Genomic DNA, 25,448 nt, shown 5'->3' on the forward strand with positions numbered 1-25,448 from the left:
AGTTTATTTATGCATCTGTTTCATACCTGCTTCCAGACAGCAGATGTCTTCATCTGTAAGATAATCCAAGAGCAACATGCCGAGGATGGTTTGTTATGTTGTAAGGTTTGGTGCTCCCCTTATTTTAAGAGAAGCTGGGCTGTGTGTGGGCAGCAGTCTCTGTCTCCCTCGTGCAGCAGGAGTCACGCGAGGCGAGGAAAGGCTGGGGACCCCTACAGGATGTGAGAGCACAGGCTCCGAGGCGGGCTGCATGGGTGGCCCTCGCAGGAGTGACGAGCCCGGGCCCAGCCTCTGGTAGGCGTGGCCGTGCCCCAGCGGCTGGGAGCACACTCCTGAAAACCACTCCAAGGTCCCACACAAGGCCCGACGGACCTGTGGCAGGCTCCCGGGGCGCTTGTTCCCTGAGTTTCTGGAAGCTGACAGCACGTCTCCCTGGCTTTGTGGCCACTACCAGCATCACCTGGGCACAGACGGTGGGTCTGTAAGCCTCCAAGTCACTACGTTAAATCCCTTGCCACCTGAAACCCCGGAGCAGTTCCTGTCTTCCTGACCGAACCTTGACAGGCACAGAAAGGAGTCTCCTGGAGCGCGCTGGGAACAAAGACGGAAACCAGGCCATGGAGCAGCGAGGGGGCAGGCCGGCCGCTGGAGGGCCCGGCTCATCAGGGTGCAACTGCCCGCGACGGCAGACTGCCTGCAGCGACTCCGCCTTTCGCAGACCAAGTGTCCACAGAGCCTGTTGGCCCAGGGACAGCAGCAGGAAGAGCCAGGATGACGGAGGGTGCTGAATACGACCACCCGACAAGGGCTCTCCAGACAGAAGTGAGCACACGGGAAACATGCTACTCTCCAAGCAGAAACGGAGGCGTGAGAGAAGCCCAGAAAGCAAACGCTTCCCTGGGTTGGAAAAGCTTCTGTGGTCCAAATAAGAGGAGGAGAAGACCAAAAAAACTTCAGAGAAAGCAGGTGTGAGACTTGACAGGTGAACAAGCTACTCAGCCTTGCACCAAGGTCACTGGAAAGTCACAGGAAGGAGCCAGTCTCCACCCTACCCAAGCACTTGCCTTAGAGAGCGAGGAGACTCCTGCAGATTGAGGCAGCAAGGCACGACGGAACAAGACAGGCTTGAGAGGCACGCTGGAGAGAACACTGAGCGTGGAAGTGACCCGAAGCAGAAAGATCAGACACCTACTAAACAAGCCTGGACCAGAAAGAGTCCAGCACTGGCAGGTCCCAAACCCACAGCAACAGAGAGCAGGCCTTTAAAACCATCCCGCTCCAAAGGAGCGCCTCCTCTTTCAGACAGAGCACATTTTTAATACCTCGCATGAATTCTGATTTGAACAAACTGACAGAAAAAAGGCCCAGTTTTTTAGAGTAATGTTTTTGAGAAATAGCGTGCTTAAAGATTTTAAAAGTGCTTATCCGTTAGCAAGAAGTGTTGATAGTAAAGTCTTTCCAGGTAAAATGACACAACATTTGGATTTTCTTTAAAATCCTATACATTCCCATTCACTTCTGCCAGAAGTATAAAGTAATACAGCTATGGCTCAGAATTCCGATCCGGGGTATAGACTCGAGAGAAATGAAAGCATAAGTCTAAACAATAGCTGGTACACATATATCCATGGAAACATTTTCACAATAGCCAAAAGTGGGAAAAAAGAAACGTCCATCAGCTAAAGAATTGGTCAACAGGGACTTCCTGGCAGTCCAGTGGCTAAGACCCTGCACTCCCAATATAGGGACCCAGGTTCGAGCCCTAATCAGGGAGCTAGATCCCACATGCTGCAACTAAAGATCCTGTATGCCGCAATAAAAACTAAATAAATGAAGATTCCAAGAGCCACAACTAAGACCTGGGACAGCCAAATAAATAAAATGGATCAACAAAGTGTGGTCTAGCTACACGATGACAGTACTCAGCCAGAGACGCAGGCTGCAGCACGGAGGAACCTTGAAAACCTTATGCTAAGTAAAGGAAGCCAAGAACTAAAGGCTATTTACATGAAATGTCCAGAACAGGCAAATCCATGGACGGAAAGTAGGTCAGCGGTTGCCAAGGGTGGGCGGGGTCTGCAGGAAATGGGGCATCGATTCGAGTTGATCCCGGCTTCTTTTTAGGACGATGATGAAAGTGCTTTAATAGATTATGATGATGGCTGGAGCACTCAGTAAAAACGCCAACAATCACCCAATCATGTACTTTACCTGGGTGAACTTTACAGTATGTAGATTACATCTCAATAAAGCTGTGAAAACAGACAGCTCTGTGGTGTTCAAGTCAGAACAGCGGTTGCCCTGGGGCTGCAGGACAGGGTGAGCTCTGCGCAGGCTGCGCAGCAGGTTAACGACTATTTCACTTTCTGAAAACCCACCAACCTGCACTCGTAACTTCTTGCTAATGGATAAGCACTTTTAAAATCTTTAAGCACACTATTTCTCAAAAACATTACTCTAAAAAACTGGGCCTTTTTTCTGTCAGTTTGTTCAAATCAGAATTCACGCGAGGTATTACAAATGTGCTCTGTCTGAAAGAGGAGGCCCTGCTTTGGAGCGTGAGGTTTTCTGGACGGACATTATACTCCAATATTTAAAAACTGGAAGAAAAAAAAGCAAGCCAAAGGTGGGAATAGGTAGAAAACATGAGGAACAGAAAAGATACAAAGAGTACATGCAGGGAAAGGCACAAAGAAACACAGCCCCAGATCAGACCACTGTCGGGACAGCCACGCGCACAGTCCCGCTGCCCAGACCAGCACGAGCGGGCTCTCAGCGCGGCTCTAGCTCCCGGGAGTGCCGGCCTTCCTGCTCTAGACGTGTCCTGTTCTCAAGCTCAGCCTTAATTAGCGGCTACAATTATAAGACACCTCCACACTGTGAAGTGTAGTGAGACTCACTGGTCCTCACAACTAAAGCAGACTGAAACCACCTCTTGAATGAGAAAAGCAAAGTTTAGGGGCCACTGACATTCCTCCACAGACCCCCTAACAGGGAGGCTGGATGTCCTCTTTGGTGGTTACCTCCAGAGAGCCTCTTCTGGCTCCTCAAGCAGGTCTCCATCCTATTTCCATCCTATTTCCAAATGAAAAGTCTGTGGGCAGGACTGCCAGCCCCGACACTGACAGTACTTGGTCCTGGCAACTTACAAGAGCTGGACATAAACTACATCACACCGAGACAAACACACGAAAAACAACAGCAAAAAAATAAAGAACGCCTGGGACAACGAAATACGGTTTCAGTATTATGACCATTCCATCCATAAAGAAGGCTGAGCACCGAAGAATTGATGCTTTTGAATTGTGATGCTGGAGAAGACTCTTGAGAGTCTCTTGGACTGCAAGGAGATCAAACCAGTCCATCCTAAAGGAAATCAACCCTGAATATTCACTGAAGGACTGATGCTGAATGAAGCTGAAGCTCCAATACTTTGGCCACCTGATGCAGAGAGCTGACTCACTGGAAAAGACCCTGATGCTGGGAAAGGCTGAAGGCAGGAGGAGAAGGGGACAACAGAGGATGAGATGGTTGGATAGTATCACTGACTCAATGTACATAAATTTGAGCAAACTCAGGGAGATGGTGAAGGGCAGGGAAGCCTGAGGTGCTGCAGTTCATGGGGTTGCAAAGAGTCAGACACAACTCAGTGACTGAACAACAATTCACATGTAAGGAAATCTGTACACTAAAAGCCACAGTCCCGAGCAAACAACATGATGGAAGCCTGTACTTTGTGTTAGAAGAGGCTGGGCCATCACACCAGGAAGGGCCTCCCCAAGCATCACCTGCAGGAAATCTACCCGAGGGTGCTGATAAACTCTCAGCGAGCATTTTCCAAACTGAGTTCTGCAAAACACTAGCACCCCTAAGACAGTAACAGGTACTCCCCAAAAGGGGGTTCCACAAGCAAACAAAGGGAACGCGGGTTAGGTTAAAGAGAAACAGGTCTGACTTGCCCCAAATCAGCCGTGTGTCCCAGGAGCACGCAGGGGGCTGCGCTGCGTGTGAACACACAGGTCTCTCAGGAACTCCTGGGGCTGCTCTGGACCCCCAAACTGCAGATGTTTAAGCCCTACAATCCCTCTTCACCAAGTCTTCCCTGAGTAAAAAGTAACTGACCGAGCTCCCAGCATGGCAGGAGTTTGAAGCTGTTCTGCCAGTTCTACAGTTCTTCCCACTCGCCCTCCGAGAGCGGTTGGCTAGAATAAGGCAGGGCTCAGCCCTGGTGGGGTCTTCAGGATACAAGCATCAGAGCCCTTCTGACTAAAACCGGAAGCTGTAACCCGCTTGACAACCACAGCTTCAACTAAAGCCCAGAGCCTCCCTCAAACAGGTAAGTCCTGGAACCAGACTGGTAAGATTCTTGGGTGAATCCTCCTGAGAAGCTTCTTCAAAACAAACTGACCAAATTATAGCCCCGTGTGTGGCTTACCACTAGTTTGTCCAGCTTGGAGCATCATAAAACAACTTTGACAAATTTCTTAGGGAGCCTCCAAACTTGAAACTTGGTGGGGAAATTCAACCAGATGGATGCTTCTACTGAATAATACATCCTCTGGTCCTCAGGAAGACCCACCTGACCTGCCTAACCCCACTCCTACTCATCAAGAAACCGCCAGGGAATAACCGCTGCTCATTAAAACACCACCAAACCTTTCCCTTCTCTTGGATGGACTAGACTGGAATGCCCAGAAATTTCCCTGAAGAGAGACACAGTCTATTACTGCACAGAAAAAGCTCACGTGGCGGACCTAAAGCCACGCTCCGTAGAGACATCTGCCTGCAAGGCTGGCCCCGGCTGCCATCTGGGAACCCAGATTTGGGAAGGGCTCCCACCAGTCTCCGTGCGGTAAGAGTCACTCACGATGCCTGCCCCGCTCAAGCAAGCAGTGTGGTTTGCACTGAATCTGCACAGGGTGCCTGTGTTCTCAGCTCCCGGTAGAAACCCGGGGCAGCGGGGCTCTCATGAGCTATCCTTACAGAAAACAGGTCACACGTGCCATCACAGTTTGCTGTGGGAAGAACAAAGTGCGTGCTGGGTGACTCCACGAGGAGAGGACTCGGGAGCTTGTGTCTCGTTTCCTCTAGGCTTTGCCCCGCGTCACTTTCTCCTTCGCTGCTCTGCATCCTTCCACTGAGGACATCACAGCTGTGAGCAAAAGTGTAACCTGAATCCTGTGAGTTCTCTGAGCAAGTCTAGGGGTGGTCTTGGGACCCACACTGCCCCCAACACCATTTCTGCTATGTGTGCATGCTACATCGATTCAGTTGTGTCCAGCTCTCTATGACCCTATGGGCTGTAGCCCGCCTGTCCGTGGGATTCTCCAGTCAAGAATACTGGAGTAGGTTGCCACTCCCCCCTCCAGGGGATCTTCCCAACCCAGGGATCGAACCCATGTCTCTTCCATCTCCCGCACTGGCAGCCGGGTTTTTTGTTTTTACCACTAGGGCCACCTGGAAGCCCAGTGCACACCGCACTTCAGCCTAAATGAATTAAACACCCCTGGCGGTGTGACTACATGACCGTGGACATCACTGCGGCCCACGGGCGCCAGCTACACACCCGGTGCTGGGCGACGCGTGGAGGACAGAGGTCAGGAAGACACAGTCCCGCAGCTCGGGGACAGAGTGTGTTCCCCAGCCCCCAGTTTTAGGTCCTTTACTTAAAAGAGAGGCACACTCCTGTTTAGATAATATTAAAGACCAAATAAATGGATGCTTAGTGTCCAAAACTGAATATGCGATGCTGTAGATTCTCATCTCCCAGGACCAACCTGGTAGGTAGGCCTCAGAGCAGACGCCTTTCCTCCTTCTGTGGGCACCCTGTCCTCTGCCACAGACCTGTTCGTGTCCACTCTGCACCTCTCTCCATAAGGCCGTAAGCCTCTTAAAGGCAAAGTCTACTAGCCTCCTTCATGCCCTGTACATCCTCCTCAACAAATGAATCAAAGAAGAAATGCCATGTCACATGCCCCCAATCCAGGATTCCTACAGTCCTCCAGACACACTGCAGGAGGAACTTCGACAGCTGAATCACAGAATTATGACTACTGACTAACTGGCAACCAATCCTTTTTTATTCATCTGTGTTTAAATACTGGGTATTTCAGATCACAATGAGAGCGCTCTCCTGTCTCATAGGTCACTTCCTTTCCCAGGTCAGACCATCCATATAAACAACAGAGAGATCAGGAGGGTAGGGAGGATAAATGACTGGAAGGATGCTCCTTAAACTACCTTCATAGTCCTCCATCAAACTGTCTTTCAGAATGTTTTTTCATTAATATTAGTAGGAATCCATGGATATTTATTTTATATTCTGGGACAATCTAATGCTACTTTAGTGTCTTGCTTCAAACAGTTCCTGCTCTGGCCTTTAGGAGCTCTTTCCGTTGGCTCCCTGGTCCCTCTGACATGCCCTCCTGGCCTTTAGGAGCTCTTTCTGTTGGCTCCCCGGTCCCTCTGACATGCCCCCATCCACAAGGTTTGTCTGTCTAGGTTTACATTATCTGTTTTCTCAGGACTTTCTTACTTTCTGGCACTACAAAATCTTGTATATTTCTGTTTCAGTCCTAGGATTACCACTTGGCCAAGGAGTCCTGGTTCCTTCTTTCAGAAAAAGATATTTATCAAACACCAAGATCTGAACGCTAAGCCTCAGGTACCACTTTTCACTTAATCATCTCAACAACCCCATGCAACAGGTACCTCATTAGCCCATCTTACAAATGAGGAGTTGTGGCACCGAGAGTTTAGGTATTCTGCCCAGCGTCACACCAATAAGGCAGCAGGCTGCACACACAGGGAGTCTGACCCCAGAAGAATTTCCCAACCACACTGCCACTGCTGTCTCCCATGAGCAGAACGCTGTCCAGGAGATGCAGAGGCCACACAAATGTACTCGTAAGATCGGTGACCATGGTAAAAGACCCTTTCCAAAGTAATGGCTCAGCTGACAATGCCCATGAGAAAGGCAGAGCTTGGGAACCCCACTGCCAATGATATGAACATGTGAAAGTGTTAGTCGTGTCTGACTCTTCGCAACCCCATGGACTGTAGTCCGCGAGGCTCCTCTGTCCATGGAACTCTCTGGGCATGAATACTGGAGTGGGTTGCCATTTCCCTCTTCAGGGGATCTTCCTGACCCAGGGATTGAACCCAGCTCTCCTGCTTAGCAGGCAGATTCTTTACCGTCTGAGCCACCAGGGAAGCCCATGATATAGAGCCCACTCTTCCGTATAAGGGACAGCGCCACAGACTGCAGCGGTAAGCAGCGTGACCTTCACAAGTGGCGACCAAAGTCGTGCTTGCTCTTCCCTTATTGGATCCTTCCGGGCCTTCTGCTCCAGGCAGTCCACCAGGCACTCCAGTCACAATACCCCCTGACATGTCTACACCGAGCCATAACCTGTGCCTTTCACGACAGTGCTGGGTGTGCTAATGTGCTCAGTCGTGTCTGTCTCTTTGCAACCCCCTGGCCTGTAGCCTGCCAGGCTGCTCTGTCCACGGGGTTCTCCTGGCATTTCCTCCCCCAGGGGATCTTCCTGACCCAGGGATCGAACCTGGGTCTCCTGCGTCTCCTGCACTGCAGGCGGACTGTTTACCGACCGAGCCACTGGGGAAGACCGTAGACAGTTGTTGAACAAATAAAATGACAACGACTAGCTCTTAAAACTCAAGTTAAAGCACATTCACTAGAATGGCTCCAATTTAAAAGACTGAAAATACCAAGTGTTGGCTAGGATGTGGAATAAATGGATCTCTCACACATGGATGATGGTAAATTAAAAATGGCATAGCCACTTTAGAAAGCAGGAAGTTTCTTATAAAAGTAAATACACACTTCCAGCCCAATCCAGCAATTCAACTCCGAGGAATCTAGAGAAATGAAAACATATGTCCACACAGAGACTTGTAAATGAATGTTCACAGCAGCATTATTCACAATAGCCACAAAACGGAGCAATCCAAACGTTCACTAACTGAAAAATGAATAAACCGACGGTGGCATATTCACGGGCTAGAACACAGCGATGAAAAGGGCCAGACTAAGGAGAATCCCATGGGCTGAGGAGCCTGGTAGGCCACAGTCCATGGGGTCGCAAAGAGTCGGACACAACTGAGCAACTTCACTTTCACTAAGATGCCACTACATGCATGGACCCAAAAAAAACATTCTAAACAAAGAAGACAGATTCAGAAAACCACATATATTTATATTTACTGCATTTATATGAAATTCTAGAAAAGGCAATACTTTAGCAATAGAAAGCATATCAATGATCTTGGGAGCCAGAAGTGGAGGAGGGGAGTGACTGCAAAGGAGCGCAAGACAACTTTTGGGGGTGAAAGAAAAGTTCTGCATGTGTTTTTTGGCCACATGGCTTGCTGGACCTTCATTCCCTGGTCAGGGATTGAATCCACAAGCTGAAATATTATGTAGCCAGTAAAAATTATGAGGCACAAGCTGGAATCCAGACTGCCGGGAGAAATATCAATAACCTCAGATATGCAGATGACACCACCCTTATGGCAGGAAGCGAAGAGGAACTAAAAAGATTCTTGATGAAAGTGAAAAAGGAGAGTGAAAATGGTGGCTTAAAACTCAACATTCAAAAAACTAAGATCATGGCATCCTGTCCCATCACTTCATGGCAAATAAACGGGGAAACAATGGAAAGAGTAACAGACTTTATTTTCCTGGGCTACAAAATCACTGCAGATGGTGACTGCAGCCATGAAAGTAAAAGATGCTTGCTCCTTGAAGGAAAGCTGTAACCAACCCAGACAGCATATTAAAAAGCAGAGACATTACTTTGCCAACAAAGGTCCGTCTAGTTAAAGTTAAGGTTTTTCCAGTAGTCATGTATGGATGTGAGAGGTGGACCATAAAGAAAGCTGAGCGCCGAAGAATTGATGCTTTTGAACTATGGTGTTGGAGAAGACTCTTGAGAGTCCCTTGGACTGCAAGGAGATCCAACCGGTCAATTCTAAAGGAAATCAGTCCTGAATATTCACTGGAAGGGCAGATGGTGAAGCTGAAGCTCCAATACTTTGGCCACCTGATGTGAAGAACTGACCCACTGAAAAAGACCCTGATACTGGTAAAGACTAAAGGCGGGAAGGGAAGGGGCCGACAGAGGATGAGATGGTTGGATGGCATCACCAACTCAATGGACATGAGTTTGAGCTGGCTCTGAGAGTTGGTGATGGACAGGGAAGCCAGGCATGCTACAGTCCATGGGGTTGCAAAGAGTTGGACATGACTGAGTGACTGAACTGAACCGAACTGAATAAAAATGAAGACTCAGCCTTTCCACTAAAATCTGGAACAAGATAAGGATGCCCACTCTCACCACTTTTATTTAACATAGTATTGGAAGATTTAGCCACAGCAATCAGACAAGAAAAATAAAAGATAGCCAGACTGGAATGGAAGAGGTAAAATTATCATTATATGCAGATGACATGATACTATATATAGAAAACCCTAAAGACACCCAAACTACAAGAACTGATTAAGTTCAGCAAGGCAGGAGGATACAAGATTAACATACAGAAATTGGTTTCATTTTTTACACTAACAACGAAATATCAGAAAAGGAATATAAACAATAATCCCTTTTAAAACACGTCAAAAAATAATAAAAACAAATCCTACCAAGAAAGTGAAAGACTTATATGCTGAGGACTATAAACATTAACAGGACTTCTCTGGCGGCCAGTGGCTGGGAACTGCCGACCAGTGCAGCAGATAGGGGTTTGATTCCTGGTCTGGAAAGATCCCACTTGCCTTGGAGTAACTAAGCCCACGAGCCTAGGTCCATGCTCACCATGCTCAGCAACGAGAAGATACTGCGATGAGACGCCCATGAACTGCAACTAGAGAGCAGCCCCCACTCGCCGCAACTAGAGAAAGACTGCGAGTACACAGCAACGGAGCCCAGCACAGCCAAAACTAAACACACATTTTTATAAGAAGTTTAAATAACATAGCTATATGAAAAAGGCAGATAGAACGCGGAAGATAAGTAAGTTCTTCATATTAAGAGTCTATTCATTTTTACCAAACCAAGGCCTGTTTAAGTGGAACTTGAGCCTTATTTAAAGCATGAAAATGGAGTTCAAATTCACCTTTTGTGCAATTCTAAAACTGCCACACCCAAATCCAACTATGTATTAAAACTGCTTCTGAAAATCTTAATCAAGGCAGGTGATAAGCATCAGAACTATGCTGTTGTTTTAGTCGCTCAGTGAGTCCGACTCTTGCAACCCTATGGACTATACTCCACCAGGGTTCTCACCCACAAGATTTTCCAAACAAGAATTCTAGACTGGGTTGCCATTTCCTTCTCCAGTCACGACTAAGGGGGAAGTTAATCACTAAGTGTAACTCTCAACTAGAGTTTAAAAGAGGATTCAGCTTCTAATTCCCACTCTCTTTGAGAGAGAAAGTCCTTCAAACCAAATCGCTAAAAACAAGGTCAAGATCCTTCAATAAAGAAGGCTGTACCAAATTAATTAGTTCATGCACTGTGGGAAAAATGGTGACCTGAGTTACTAAACATCATGAAAATACAAAAAGATGAAAAATTGTTCATAAATTCATAAAAATGGCGATCATTTTGTAATGTGTAGAAACACTAACTATGCTGTGCAGCTGGAAGCAGCAGTGTTGTGGGTCAATTATACCTGAAAAACACATAACATTTTAAAATTTAAACTGCACCCTTTGGGTCTTCTCTGGTGGCCTAGGAGCTAAGACTCTGAGCTCCCAATGCAGGGGCTCTGGGTTCGATCCCTGCTCAGAGAACCAGATCCCATGTGCCACAACCAAGACTTCGCACTGAAGATCCCGCCTGCAGCAGCTAAGATCCAGTGAAGCCAAATAAATATGTAGTTTTTAAAAAACAAAAGTTTAAAAGATACAAATCATAAAATGCAAATGTTAACATATAGATCATGTGTGTGTGTGTGTGTGTGTGTGTGTGTGTGTATGTATATATATGCTAACATTTGTGATTTTTGACTGGGATCCTGGAAAAAATAAAAACACCTATCATGGATATTATTGGGATAACTGGGGAAATGTGAGATATAGACTGCATACTACATAACAGTATTGTATCAGCATGCTATTTACTGCGATTATGTAGGAGAATGTTCTTGTTCTTAGCAGATACTTGCTGAATTATTAATGGTGAAATGTAATGATGTCTACAACTAACTCTCAAAAGGTTTAGTGAAAATAAATACATAATTGAGAGAGACAGAAAATGCCAGAGCACAGTGAGACAGCACACGAATGAGGCAAGTGGAGCATCTAGGTGAAGGGTGTACGAATATTCAGTGTACTCTTCTTACAACTTTTCTGTAGATTCGAAAAATTTCAAAATGAATAGCTGGGAAGGAAAAAAAAGGAACACAGTAAAAAAAATACGTGTATATAAGTCCACTGCTGCTGCTGCTGCTGCTGCTGCCGCCAAGTCGCTTCAGTCGTGTCCGACTCTGTGCGACCCGAGACGGCAGCCCACCAGGCTCCCCCCGTCTCCAGGCAAGAACACTGGAGTGGGTTGCCATTTCCTTCTCCAATGCATGAAAGTGAAAAGTGAAAGTGAAGTCCTTAGTCGTGTCCAACTCTTCGTGACCCCATGGACTGCAGCCTACCAGGCTCTTCCATCCATGGGATTTTCCAGGCAAGAGTACTGGAGTGGGGTGCCATTGCCTTCTCCGATATAAGTCCACACTATACATAAAAATATAAAGCCTTTTCTAGACCTTGTATTCTAACTACTGCTTTGGGTGCATTACTGAAAAAGATAATCACGTAAACAATATCTAACAAAAGAAAATAAGAACCTCTTGGACTTCACTGGTGGTACAGTGGGTAAGAATCCTCCCGCCGACGTAGAGGACACGGGTTCGATCCCTGGTCAGGGAATATTTCACTCGCCTGGGAGCAACTAAAGCCCATGAGCCGCAATTACTGAGCCGGAGTGCTCCAACTATCAAAGCCTGTGCACCGGAACCTGTGCTCGGGAAAAACAGAAGCCACCACAATAAGCCCAGGCAGCACAACAAAGAGTGGCCCCCACATGATATAACTAGAGAAAGCCTGCGTGAAGCAACGAAGACCCAATGCAGGGAAAAATTAATTATATGAAGAAAATAAGAATGTCTTGGAAGGATGAATGAGATGAATTAATTGTTTTAAACATCTTTGTTACACAATTTATACTGTATACCGATTACCAATTGACAATCAGGATATAATGCAAATTTAACATCATAACTACACCCAACATAATTTAATCTTTTCACAGCAAAACAGGTTGGAATTTTTCTGGACCTCAGGTTCATAGCATAAACGACAAGTATACCTGTACAGTGCTGTAAAAATAAAAAAGCAGCCCATTCTAGTTGATTACACTTGGATTGTTCATAATCCACAAACTGAAGCACAGATAAATACGGTACCCCTCACATTTTCAAGGATGACTATCTCATTTCATAACTTCCCAGCAACGCTCTTTCACTGAAAGCCTCTTCCAAAATTTCTGTAAAGAAGTTCTGACAAAAACAGTACTACCTGATCCCAAAATAATAATAAAGTAAAATACACAGCCCAGCTTTCCTCTCAATTGTCTACTAAACCAATGACAATAAAAGGTAGGAAGCCACATTGTAACCGCTCACTACATTACTGCCAAATGTTTTCAACCCACCATTTAAAAGAATGAAAAACTCCCCAAACTCTAATGTAACCTTGAACCAAAATAAACCTCAGCTGGACTCGGGTCGACGTTCTGAGACCCCTCACAGCCGGACCAGCACTGAACCCCTCGGGCTGCCCCCTCCGGCTGCCCCCGGGAACGCGGGTCCCCGACAGCCCACCGAGGTCCCCACTGCCCACCTCCCACGCCCGCCGAGTGCCTCGCGAAGCCGGCCCCCACCCGCCGCCACTCGCCCTCTGGTCCCGCCCCTCGCGGCTCCACTCAACTCTTCATCCTGGGTGCGGAAGCCGGCGACAACCCCTTGCCGATACTGGACGGAGAAGAAAGGGATAGAAAGTATAGGCCCTGGCTCCACTCCTTAGAGGCAGGGTCCCGAACGAGGACCTCCGTGGTGGTCCGTAAACGGAGAGCGTTAGGATCCGGCCGCCATGTTGTATCCCTGTCACCCTAGCAACCGTCAGGTCCCTACCACCCGGAGGCCGGAGTCCGCGCGTGCGCAAAACGACCTATCGGCGCCCTCCGGTCCTACATGTACGCGTGCGCAGTACGGCCCGCCTCCTCACTCTAGTTGCTAAGCAACCCTCCCTGCAGCTTTAAGCAGTTCCCGGCTTTTGAGTGTAGGCGACTTTCCCCGGGATCGCTCTCCCCAGCCGTCCTGAGAATTTAGTGATTTGGGACCTCATGCCTGGACGACAGCCTTGAGCTTTAACTGGGCTGGGACACACTAAATAATTGTCAATGGATATCTTTTCTTTGCAGTCGCATGTTACAATTGAATATCCACTGACTATAGATAATATAGTCCCATAATTCAAAATTCAAAAATAACAAAAACAGAACAGAGTGGAAATCCTCCCTCCCACTGTTCTGTCCCCAGTTCCTCTCCACATAAAGTAGGTAACTCGTTATAAGGGATCTTTATTCTTTTTTCCCTTTCTTACATCAGTGGTAGTCTCATATAGACTCCGCTTTGTATTTTGCATTTTTTCCTTGATACTTGGATACTTTCCCCTAGCAGTACCCAAAGAGTTTCATTCTTTTATTTAATGGCTCTTCTGGTTCCTGGTTGTCTGTGTGCGCTCACTCGTGCCCCACTCTTTGCGACCCCATGGACCGTAACCCACCAGGCTCCTCTGTCCATGGGATTCTCCAGGCAAGGATACTGAAATGGGTTGCCATTTCTTCCTCTCGAGGACCTTCCTGACCCAGGGATCTGACTCTCATCTCCTTGGACTCCTCGATTGACAAGCGGATTCTTTTACCGCTGAGCCACCTGGGAAGTCCCGCCTCATGGTTGCACCATCTCTGATTTAACTGGTTCCCTGCTGGACATCTCGGTTGTTTCTAATAAGCTGATCTTTCAAACACTGCTGCAGTGACCAGCCCTGAACATACATCATGTTCCATACGTTCATGTATACACATAGGAGGAATTCTTAAAGTGGAGCTGCTGAGTCAAAAGGCTGTTGTTGTTGTTGTTCAGTCACTAGGTAGTGTCTGACTCCTTTCAACCCCATGGACTGCAGCATGCCAAGCTTCCCTGTCCTTCACTGTCTCCTGGAGTTTGCTCAAATTCATGTCCCTTGAGTCGGTGATGCTATCTAACCATCTCATCCTCTGCCTTCCTCTTTTCCTTTTGCCTTCAATCTTTCCCAGCATTAGGGGCTTTTCCAGTGAGTCGCCTCTTTGCATCAGGTGGCCAAAATATTGGAGCATCAGCATCAGTCCTTCCAATGAGTGTTCAGGATTGATTTCCTTTAGGATTGATTGGTATAATATCCTTGCAGTCCAAGGGAGTCTCAAGAGTCTTCTCCAGTACCACAATTCAAAGGCATCAAAAGGTATCTACTTTGTTTTGTTTACTTCTCTTTAAAAATTTGAGTCAAAATCACATAACATAGAATCAATCATTTTAAAATATGACATTCAGTACATCCATGATACATGATGCTAAGTGAAATAAGCCAGACACAAAAGGCTACCTGTTGCAGGATTCCATTTACAGAGTAATTCCAGACTGGACAAATCCATAGAGGCAGAATGTAGATACAGGCTTCCAGGGACTGGGGGAATGAGAGTGGCTGCTAACAGGTAAGGGATTTCTTTTTATGGTGTTGACAGCATTCTGGAATTAGATAGTGGTGATGGTTGCACAACTTTGTAAGTCTAGTAAAAACCACTGAATTGTATGTATTAAATGGTTAGAATGGTCCATTATGTGAATTTTATCAAGTGAATTGAAAAAAAACCAGGGTGATTATTGCTGGTATTATTATTGTTTTTTTTTCCAAATCAAAAGAGCTTTTATTGCATCTTTAAAATATCACAAATGAGTCCGAAGAATCATCTGGCATCTTGTGGTTTCTGTAGCCGGACCACCCAGAGCTTATTCATCAGCCTGCTGAACTGTTCCTTTTTCAGAAACATAGATACCATCCAAAAATTTCCTGATATCCTTGTGGCTTGCTGAATCTGACACAAGTTCCGTGTGGTTTCCTTCAAGACTCAACTCATCTTCCTGAGCTTGAGGGACTGAATAAGCCATGTCTAGGCTCATCTGACCCCTGTGGATGTATTTTCCATCCCCGAAATTTTCAGATTTCAGCAAGAGAACCATTCTCCTGAATAGCAACATCAATGGGGAAGTGAGCACGCACAGACCTCATCTTGTAACAGAAGCCCAGCGTGACGCTTTTGATCATGTTCTGTACACGACTACAGATCGTGCAAACAGTAACCAGTTCCTTTTTATTTCTCCACCATTTGTCAACTTGGAGCCTCTTCTTTTTCTTTCCAAGGAGACTGAATGCTACATCGATGTGATTGAAGTCCCTCCACTGGGTGCCTCTCGGGCCCTTCACTGTGCATCCCTTCAGAGTATGCGCAGAGTCAGACATGACTTAGCCACTGAGCACTGCTGCTACTAGTTCAGAGTAATGTTGACATTTCTGGAACGCCGGCAGTCCAATTGCTGAGAATGGTCTACATTCTCTCAGTGGATGAGGTGTGGGTATTACTGTGGGTGGTCCTGTCCTTGTTGGCTCTGAACAGCCACATCTAATCTCTCCAGATCCCTGGAATTGATTTCTCTCTTCTTTCTCCTTGTGGTCTTTCCCCTTATGTGGGGACTTGTATTTAAGTCACATTGATCTCTCTTTCTCACACTGTCTTTTTCATATTCGTTTCTTCTACCAAGGTAGGTTCTAAGCTTCTTAGCCCACCCACCTGTCTCTTCTGCAGGCAGAAGGACTTTCTGGGTAGTCACTGAATACCTGTTAAAAGGTGAACAGATGAATGCATTTAACATCATCATTTGGATCTTCTATTCACCTTCACTGTGGACAATTAGTAGTGAAATCCTGAAGAAGCCCAGGGGGGTTCCTGATCCTGAGGAAGGGTCACAGCAAGACGTCCCCTGTAGGCAGACACAGCCCTGGTGCGCCTCCCCAGGTGAGCAGGGGCTATTGGACTTCAGCCCTCCAGCGCCACGAACATCAGCACCCTGGTCTGCAACCTGCACTTTGAACCTGGAGGCCTTGGGAGAAGGGAGTGGAAGGGCCTTCGGAGTGGAAGATCAAAGGAAACAAACAGGGACCTTAGTAGGAAGGCAGAAAGGGAACTGTGTGAGATTTTGCCTAGAGCGGAGGTTCTCAATCTTTAACTTGCACTGAACTCACCTGCCTTCAGAAGATTCTAGACTCTGCAGGGCCCCGACCGCAGACTTCCTGACTTTGTCATTCTGGGGTGGGACTTGAAAATTCACATCTTGGGACTTCCCTGGTGGTCCAGTGGCTAAAACTCTGCGCTCCCAATGGAGGGGGCAGAGGTTCCATTCCTGGTCAGAGAACTGGATCCCACCAGACTCAACTTTAAGACCCAGTGCAGCCAAATAAATAAGTATGATAAATATTAAAAAGAAAGAAAATGTGCGTCTCCAACAGAATCGCAAGTGATGCCACTGCTGCACTTACAACCATATTTTGAGACCCACTAGCCCATTCTTTATTTAATTCTAAGACGACTAGGAAATGCTACTTCAGATTAGCCTGGGAAGTCTTTCTGTAGAGTTTATAGACAGCGGGTTCAGCCTTCTCGGGTTTCAGGTGTGTGGCCTATGTCCTTGCTTCTTTAGACCACTCTTCCACTAAAGGACAAAAGAAGAATTGACAGATGAGGAATAACAGGCTGCGAGCTCCTCCAGGGAGGCCCACCCTGAGCCCCTTGCCCGCTCAGCACAGATAGCCACCAGGCGTATGTCACATGCTCGAAAGATGCTTGTGAATGAAACCAGCCTGCATCCCTGGAGCTCTGCTTTTAAAGCTCTGCATGAATACCACCTAATTATAGCCACTTGCGCCTTTTGACTCATTCCGAAACTGTTCCTCAGACAGTTCATCCTGTATCCCAACATTAGCTTTTCCCTAATTTCCAGTCTCAAGAGATTCAAGCTATGTTTAGCAGACAATCTGTTTCTGCTGAGTTTCTTAATTAATGTTCAAAGCAGGAAATGGGCAGAAGCTAGAAAAATTAGGAAAGACAGAAATTTCATACATGTTAACCTCGATGAGGTGGATGAAACGCAAATCTACCTATGGATATTAGAAATCAGATTGATTTTAGAAAATAATGGAGTTCTCTGGTAACCTAGGGGTTGGGACTCAGCGCGTTTGCTGTTGGGGCCTGGGTTCAACCCCTGGTCGGGGAACTGAGATCCCACAAGCCATGTGGCATGGCCAAAATAATAGTAATATAAAAATAAATAATAAATGTAGCTCAGAGGAAACTTAGCAAGAGCAGGAATGTAAAATAAGAGCAAGAACATTAGCCATTCAAATGAACATGAAGAATGGCAGTTAACCAAAGCAGTTATGAATGAGGTTGTGGTCAAGTGTGAATGTAAAACAAGTCAACGTCAGGCTAAAGAGGAGTCCAAGCACTTTTCCAGCAAAAAGACACATGGAACAATAGATTTTTAAGTGTGAAAGAACTTTTCCCAAGAAGAGAATAGAAAAATTCTTAAAGTAGTAGGAGAGTGAGCCAAGTGAGTGACCCCAATCAGTGAGCCAAGTGGGTGACACCAGCCGAGTTACAGGGACAGTGTTTCCTCATTTCTGAACAATGAGGATAAAAATACCCTCTGCGAAGAGCAATGCAAAGAGTGAAGAGTAGATGCGACATCTCTGTCTCTCTAGAGTATGCTGTTTGATTTTTTCCCAGAGTCTGAAACCAGACAAGACCCTGTAGGACTCCTGGGCACAAAAGCCTTTCTGTGTCCCCTTTTAGTGTCTTGTTTGTAGGAAATAGACGTCATTCAGCCCCCATGACCTCCCCTGAGTCCCAAGGAGCAAGTTCACACGGTTGCTACCTAGGGAAGGGAGGAGATGTGGAGACAAAGGCGGAGCAGGCAAGCCAAAGGGGAATGGAGGGACTGACAGGTGCAAATGGGCATATGCAGAATGAATAAACAAGGTCCTCCTGGATAGCACGGGAAACTGCGTTCAGTATCCTGTGATAAGCCATAACGGAAAGGAATATGAAACAGATCGTGTATATGTATGTGTGTGTGTGTATAACTGAGTCACTTTGTTGTATAGCAGTAAGTGCATCCGTACTAAGTTGCTTCAGTCACATCTGACTCTCTGTGACCCTATGGACTATAGCCAGCCAGGCTCCTCTGTCCACCGGATTCTCCAAGTAAGAATACTGGAGTGGGTTGCCCTGCCCTCCTCCACGTAATCTTCCCGACCCAGGGATCGCACCCATGTCTCCTGCATTGGCAGGTGGATTCTTTACTGCTGAGCCACCAGGGAAGCCCATTCTTTTCTACTTCACCCAGAACTCTGTCTCCAAAATTTAATTTGGTATCAGTGTATGGAGGCTGGATTCTGCATCAGGTCTAAAATAGGCCTGGCAGAGAGCAAATGTTCGATAGAGGTTCTTGACTAATCAGGAAACACCATCAGCTGTCACCTGCTCTGTCTGTCCTCTGTGATGAGGGGCAAGCCGACTTTTGATGAGTGTTGAGCATCCAGGGCAAACCTTGGGCATCCGAGGTGACTCAGTGATAAAGTGCCAAGTGACAGACACAGGTTTGATCCCCAGGTCAGGAAGATTCTCCTGGAGAAGGAAATGGCAACCCACCCCAGTATTCTTGTCTGGGGAAATCCCATGAATGGAGGAACCTGGTGGGCTACAGTTCGAGTCACACAGTTGGACACGACTTAGCAACTCAACAACAATAACGACAAGGGTAAACCTTAATCCGTGATAGGGAGGAATTGAACAGGCAGACTGACAGGTTGTAGAAGTCATATGGCCTGTTGTTGGGGATCCAGAGAGGGGAAGGTCCTTACCAAAGTCCCCCACTCACTGGTGGACCCCTGGGCTCTGACCCGGGTCTTCAGCTTCCAGCTCCCTGTGCTTCTACAGCTGTTGTGTCTAAAAGAGACCTTTATAAAAGCTCTCCAATGAATGCACGTACTCTCAAGAAGTACATTTTACAAGCCCTTGAATCAACCTATTTGTTGTAGCAAATTAGAAGCAACATCTGAAAAACCCTTCTGTTTGTCTATTTTTCTTTTGTATTGTCTAACAGCTTTGACATAGTACATATTGTACAATGAAGCATTTCACTTCTCTTTTTCCTTCCCTTCTTTTTTTTCCAGAATCGGCTGGCAAGAATTCAGCTTCAATGTTGAAAGTGCTTTGCTCTCTCTTTGTCTCTGTGCACCAGGGCCCCTAGTCAAAATGAAAAATGTAAAAAGGGGACTTCCCTGGTGGTCCAGTAGTTAAGACTCTGCTGCAGGATCATGGGTTCAATCCCTGGTTGGGGAACTAAGATCCCACAAACCTCGCTGCATGGCCAAAACAGAAAAAAAAAAAAAAAATGCCAGGACAAAAGGACTCGTTTCCAGATTGAAAAGGCCGTGAAATGCTCAGCACAGTGAATTTGACATTCATTTAACAAATAGTTAATTGAATGTGTGCTGTGCCTGGCACTGTTCTAGGAACGTGGGATCCATGAGTGTGAGGTCGGAGAGAGAGATAAGTGATGCTTCTGCAAGCCGGGGAGCATCCAGGAATGCCTGCAAACCGCCAGGAGCGTGGGAGCGGGCCTGGAACAGGTTCTTCCTCAGAACCTTCAGAGGGAACCAACCTTGAAGACACTGTGACCTTGGACTTGTGGCCTCCAAACTGTGAGCGAATAATTGTGTTGTGTTCATCACCCAGTTTGTGGGGTTTTATTATGGCACCTCTAGGAAACGAATGGACTTCCCTAGTGGCTCAGATGGCAAAGAATCTGCCTGCAGTGCAGGAGACCCCAGTTCAATCCCTGAGTCGGAGAAGGGAATGGCAACCCAGTCCAGTATTCTTGCCTGGAGAATCCCATGGACAGAGGAACCTGGCAGGCTACAGTCCAGGGGGTCACAAAGAGTCAGACACGACTGAGTGACTAATACACACACTGAGAGGAGACGAATACTGGGGTGCCTTTATTTTCATACCAAAGGCTGCAATTTATAAACAGAATGACAAGTTTTATAAGTTGATTTTAAAGCAAACAACTAAAATCTGAGATAGTTGCGTGCAACAAAGCACCCCTTGGATATTTAAAAACCCATGTAACTATACGGGTGTAATTCTGATCATGTATGTGTTTTCCTGGACTTCCCAGGTGGCTCAGATGGTAAAGCATCTGTCTACAATGTGAGAGACCTGGGTTCACTCAAAGATTGAAAATTAGGACTTGTTTGTCCTGGAAGCCCTGTAAAGTGGGGTGAGAAATGGCCGGAGAAGTTCAGAAGGGTTTGGAAAAGAGCGCTGTGCAAAAGCCCCAGCCTTCCGCCAGCGCCAGACTTCGAGGAGCCCAGGCACCCAAGTGAGCAGCTCCCTACGTCGGTCTAGGGTGCCCCCTGCCGGCTATATTTAGTCACTGCGTCTCCCGACCTTGAATCCTGAGTGGCCTTGGCCGGGAGTGCCTTGCTTGCTCAGGAAACGTGGCTGGAACAACCACGAAAGAGGGTGATGAGGCTGTGGCAAAAGAAAGTGGGGAAATGAGCAGGTTAGGTGGGGTCTTTCAAGCGGCTGTTACTCCGGCTGTGGGATTGCCAGATACAGTACAGGATGGCCAGCTGAAACCGAATTTCAGATCAACCACATACTGGTTTAGTATATGCACTAAGTCTCTTTTTCAGTCATGTCTGACTCTTTGCGACCCCATGCCAGGCTCCTCTGTCCATGGAATTCTCCAGGTTAGAATACTAGACTGGGCTGCCACGCCCTCCTCCAGGAGATCTTCCCTACCTAGGGATGGGACTTGCTTCTCTTATGTCCCCTGCATTGGCCAGGTGGGTTCTTTACCACACGGGCCACCTTTAGTATAAGTATGCCCCAGGTAGTGTGCAGGACAGACTTATGCTAAGGTATTTGCTAAATCTGGCAACCCTATCAGGGCTGGGCCAGAAAAGGACAGTTTGAACTTAGAGAAATAACTTTATCTGACTTTGTTTTAAAGTGTAAGATAATTTTGAAATTAGTTCGTTTATCCATCTTGTAACTGAGAACCCCAGGACAGACCCCCTCCCCCATGTCCTCTGTGCTGGCTTCTCTCGGAAGCGCCTAAATAATAGTATCTGATGCACAGCGCCTGAGTTGTTTTACAGGTGCTAACAATCACCACCAAATGGAAGAAATTAAAATCTTGATGGCCATGAGCGCAAAGCCCCAGACCTACTGGTGCTTAAGGATCGATAATGTTAACCCCATGACACCATCCCGGTACTGCTATCACCCAATCAGAGAACTGAGTATGAGCTCATCACATACCCCGTGATGCCCCCTCCCTCACCTGGCCTTTCAAAATGCTTTGCTGAAACCCACTGGAGAGTTGGGGTATTCCGAGCACCAGCTCTGCTGGACTCCTTGCTTGGCTCCCTACAATAGATGTCGCCCTTTCCTTCACCATGACCCGGGGGCAGTAGGTGGGCTTTACAGTGAACAAACGAGGGGACCCAAGTTTGGTTCAGTAACAGCCTGACTCCTGTTTATTAATCATGTATTATTCCAGACAGCGTGCTAGACTCTGGACAATCGCCTGTAAGCAAAATGGGCAGGATGCCTGCCTACAGCTCACCGTAGGCAGCTCACTCTACCCCCTTGGCTTACACCCATCTACCCTTGTCCCTCAGAACACAGTCAAGCGTCCCAGTCTCCAGGAACTTGTCCAGTCAACCCTCCACTAGCACCCCAGTTTAATACACTCATCACGGCACCTAAGCCTGTCTAAGCACTCTAAAACCTGTCTTTGCCAGACCTGTCTATGCCTTAAGTAAGGCATAGTTTTTCCTCCTCCCTCCTTTTGAAGGTGTCTGGGAATTGTCATCATTTTGCCCTCTTTTGTTAACTAGCACATGAATAAATCATGAAATAGCTGTGGAATGGAAATGTGACAGCCACTGCAAAGGCATAAGGTCTGTATGCAAAAAAAAAAAAAAAAAAACCCAAAACAAAACAGGAGAAAAGTGCTGGGAAGACAAAACCCAAAGACGTCCATTCCTCCAGCCGTGTGTCCCCGGGGTCTCTTGGTCCCTGAGAGGCCCGAGCCGCCTGCGCTGATGAGGCACAGGTCTGAGCTCCGTGAAGACAAGATTAGGTCTGTTTTGCTCACAGCCGAGTCCCAGGGCTTAGCGCACGGCCAGGCTGAATGAGCATGTTTTGACTGAGTGGCTGTTTGTCCACGCTTGGTTCTCCAGCCTTCCTGCTGGGGAGGTGAACAACTTCACATCTTTTCATGATATTTATTTTTTACTTCTATTTAATTGGAGGATGATTACAATATTGTGATGGTGTCTGCCATACATCAACATGAATCGGAAACCTCCCTCCCCATCCCACCCCTCTAGGTTGTCACAGAGCCGGGGCTTTGGGTTCCCTGTGCATCTTTTCATGACATTTATTTTATTTATATTTTGGCCGCATCTGGAGGCTTATGAGATCTTTCCTCCCCCACCAGGAATCGAACCTGGAGCCTTGGCAATGACAGCTCAGAGTTTTAACCACTGGGGAATTCCCTACTTAACATCTTTTCAATTAAATCTGTTCAGTTAAGATTAACTAGGCTTGGCTTCTGTTGCTTGCAACAGGGAACCTTGATGAGACATCTCCCATGGGAGCAGTTTTTTTGGAGTGATCAGACCAGAGGCCTAGACTAGGAAAAGCTGGAGCTCCTTTTCTGCACTCCTGGAGCACCTGCGCATTAGCGCTGGCCGCGAGGGCCTCTCAGGGACCAAGAGACCCCGGGGACACACGGCTGGAGGAATGGACGTCTTTGGGTTTTGTCTTCCCAGCACTTTTCTCCTGTTTTGTTTTGGGTGTTTTTTTTTTTTTTTGCATACAGACCTTATGCCTTTGCAGTGGCTGTCACATTGCCCATTCCACAGCTATTTCATGATTTATTCATGTGCTAGTTAACAAAAGAGGGCAAAATGACGACAATTTCTAGACATTTCCAAAAGGAGGGAGGAGGAAAAACTATGCCTTACTTAAGAAACATTGAGGAACCACTTAAAATGACATTTTCAATCACTTAGAGATACACATAGAATATTAAGTACAAAAAGCAACATAAAAATTATTTTCTTTTTCACAAGGTTGCATATATTTAATACACCGCCCAATGAAAAAAGATTGGCAGGAAGGATGCCGAGACCCCAGTAGCCATTGTTTCTCGGGGCGGTGGGGAATTCGGAGGTTCTTTGGTCCTTTATCTGGTTTTCTGCATTTTCCAAACTGCATTTAGCAGTGCCCAATGCTCTTGATTGGAGAAGGCAATCACTCCAGTACTCTTGCCTGGAAAATCCCATGGATGGAGGAGCCTGGTAGGCTGCAGTCCATGGGGTCGCTAAGAGTCGGACACGACTGAGCGACTTCACTTTCACTTCTCACTTTCATGCATTGGAGAAGGAAATGGCAACCCACTCCAGTGTTCTTGCCTGGAGAATCCCAGGGACGGGGGAGCCTGGTGGGCTGCCGTCTATGGGGTCGCACAGAGTCGAACGCGACTGAAGTGACTTAGCCATGCCCTTGATACACGAAGTTTCCACGCTGTGAGATTCGCGGTGATGAATAAAAATAGCACCGAGTTGGAGAATCCTACTCCCCAGTTAAGTTTCAGGGGCAGCTTGCATTTGTCCAGTGAAAGCCTCCAATTCGCTCTAAGAAGTCTCCTCCCCTCTCCTTAAAGGCCTCAGTTGTTTTATCTGGCCCATGGGGGTGACTACGAGGACGGCTGCAGCCCGGGCCGGCGGGCGCCGGCTGGAAGTCGGCGCGGCGGACTCCGCCGGGAGGCGCTTGGTCGGCTCCATGCGGCGCAGGCGTGGATATCTGGTAAGTGAGCCGGCGGCGCTTTGTGCTCAGGTGGCCGGTTAGCTCAGTTGGTTAGAGCGTGGTGCTAATAACGCCAAGGTCGCGGGTTCGATCCCCGTACGGGCCACAGAAGCAAGACCTTTTTTTTCTTTTATTTTTTCCAGCTAATGGGTTTGTTTCACAACTGTCTTGAAAAATAGGCTTTTTGAGTGCCGTGGGGCCGCGTGCAAACAGAAGGAATCGCGGAGTCACTCTCGACTTGGGTCGGAAGTCGGGGCGGAGTGCAGAGGCGGGGCGGGGTACCCCAGTCCCCGCGCGCTGGGGGCATGCTGCCCCTTTCGGGCCTATTTTAGGATACTCTCCAATGTCACTGCAGGTTGCTCCCCAATGCAGAGCTTCTGAGAGCCCTCGGGGTACCTCGGTTTTCAGTAGTTTCTTAGAGTTGAAAATCCAGCCTTGGAGTTCATTCATTCCACACGTTTTTTGTTTTTTCAATTGTTGTTGTTGTTGCGGTTCTTTCTTTCTTTTTTTTACGGAACATTTCACGAATTTGCGTGTCATCTTTGCTTAGGGGCGCTATCTCTATATCCTTCAGATTTTACTGTACGTGCTGCCAAAGCGAAGGCCATTCCACGCGTGTTTATGGAGCGCCTACTGCACGCGTCCTAGTCCAGCTGGGGAACCCGGAAGGAGACACGCATCCCGGCACGCGTGGAGACAAGGACCGGCCAGATGGCTGCCCAGTCTGTAGTGAGGGTTAGAAAGCAAATAGGGTAGCTTTCAGGACATGAGAAAAGCCCTTTTGGGCCTAACTAACTGGTGTTCCAAGCCTGGCCACCATGCTTGTCCTTGAACAGGTCTCTGTAATCATGAGATCTGTTTAGTTTAGTTTCAATGCATTTCAGTTTTAGACATTAAAGATGCTTGCTGCTTGGACGAAAAGCTGTGACAAACCTAGACAGCATATTAAAAAGCAGAGACATCACTTTGCCGACAAAGGTCTGTCTAGTCAAGTCTATGGTTTATCCAGTAATCATACGGGGATGTGTGAGTTGGACTTCATAGAAGGCTGAGCACCAAAGAATCAATGCTTTTGAATTGTGGTGTTAGGGAAGACTCTTGAGACTCCCTTGGACAGCAAGATCAAACCAGTCAATCCTAAAGGAAATCAACCCTGAATATTCACTGGAAGGACTGATGCTGAAGCTGAAGCTCTAATACTTTGGCCTCCAGATACGAAGAGGTGACTCACTGGAAAAGACCCTGATGCTGGGAAAGACTGAGGGCGAGAGGAGAAGGGAGCACAGAAGATGAAATGGTTGGAGGGCATCAATGGACGTGAGCCTG

At 47.1% G+C, this 25,448-nt stretch overlaps 1 protein-coding gene, 1 non-coding gene and 1 pseudogene across 4 annotated transcripts in view; 1 reads left to right on the forward strand and 2 right to left on the reverse strand.

The window, feature by feature from the left end:
* MOK (MOK protein kinase) overlaps positions 1-13,178 on the reverse strand; it is a 42,971-nt gene extending 29,793 nt beyond the window's left edge. For 2 of the 3 annotated variants that reach the window (XM_024982162.2, XM_002696774.6), the window contains exon 1: positions 13,004-13,178. In XM_024982162.2, the coding sequence (XP_024837930.1) occupies positions 13,004-13,010 (7 nt within the window). In that variant the 5' untranslated portion in view covers positions 13,011-13,178. Of the gene's footprint in view, positions 1-26; positions 739-13,003 lie in introns of those variants that run through there. The other variant, XM_024982161.2, reaches the window with a different exon arrangement.
* A 1,917-nt stretch (positions 13,179-15,095) lies between these two features.
* LOC100847464 (large ribosomal subunit protein uL6-like) lies at positions 15,096-15,634 on the reverse strand (annotated as a pseudogene).
* An 8,520-nt stretch (positions 15,635-24,154) lies between these two features.
* TRNAI-AAU (transfer RNA isoleucine (anticodon AAU)) lies at positions 24,155-24,228 on the forward strand. Its single transcript has one exon. It is a non-coding gene; the product is annotated as a tRNA-Ile (tRNA).
* Positions 24,229-25,448: the final 1,220 nt, after the last annotated feature.

The sequence above is a fragment of the Bos taurus genome, chromosome 21 (assembly GCF_002263795.3).
Source record: "Bos taurus isolate L1 Dominette 01449 registration number 42190680 breed Hereford chromosome 21, ARS-UCD2.0, whole genome shotgun sequence".
In the NCBI taxonomy this organism is placed as follows: domain Eukaryota; kingdom Metazoa; phylum Chordata; class Mammalia; order Artiodactyla; family Bovidae; genus Bos; species Bos taurus.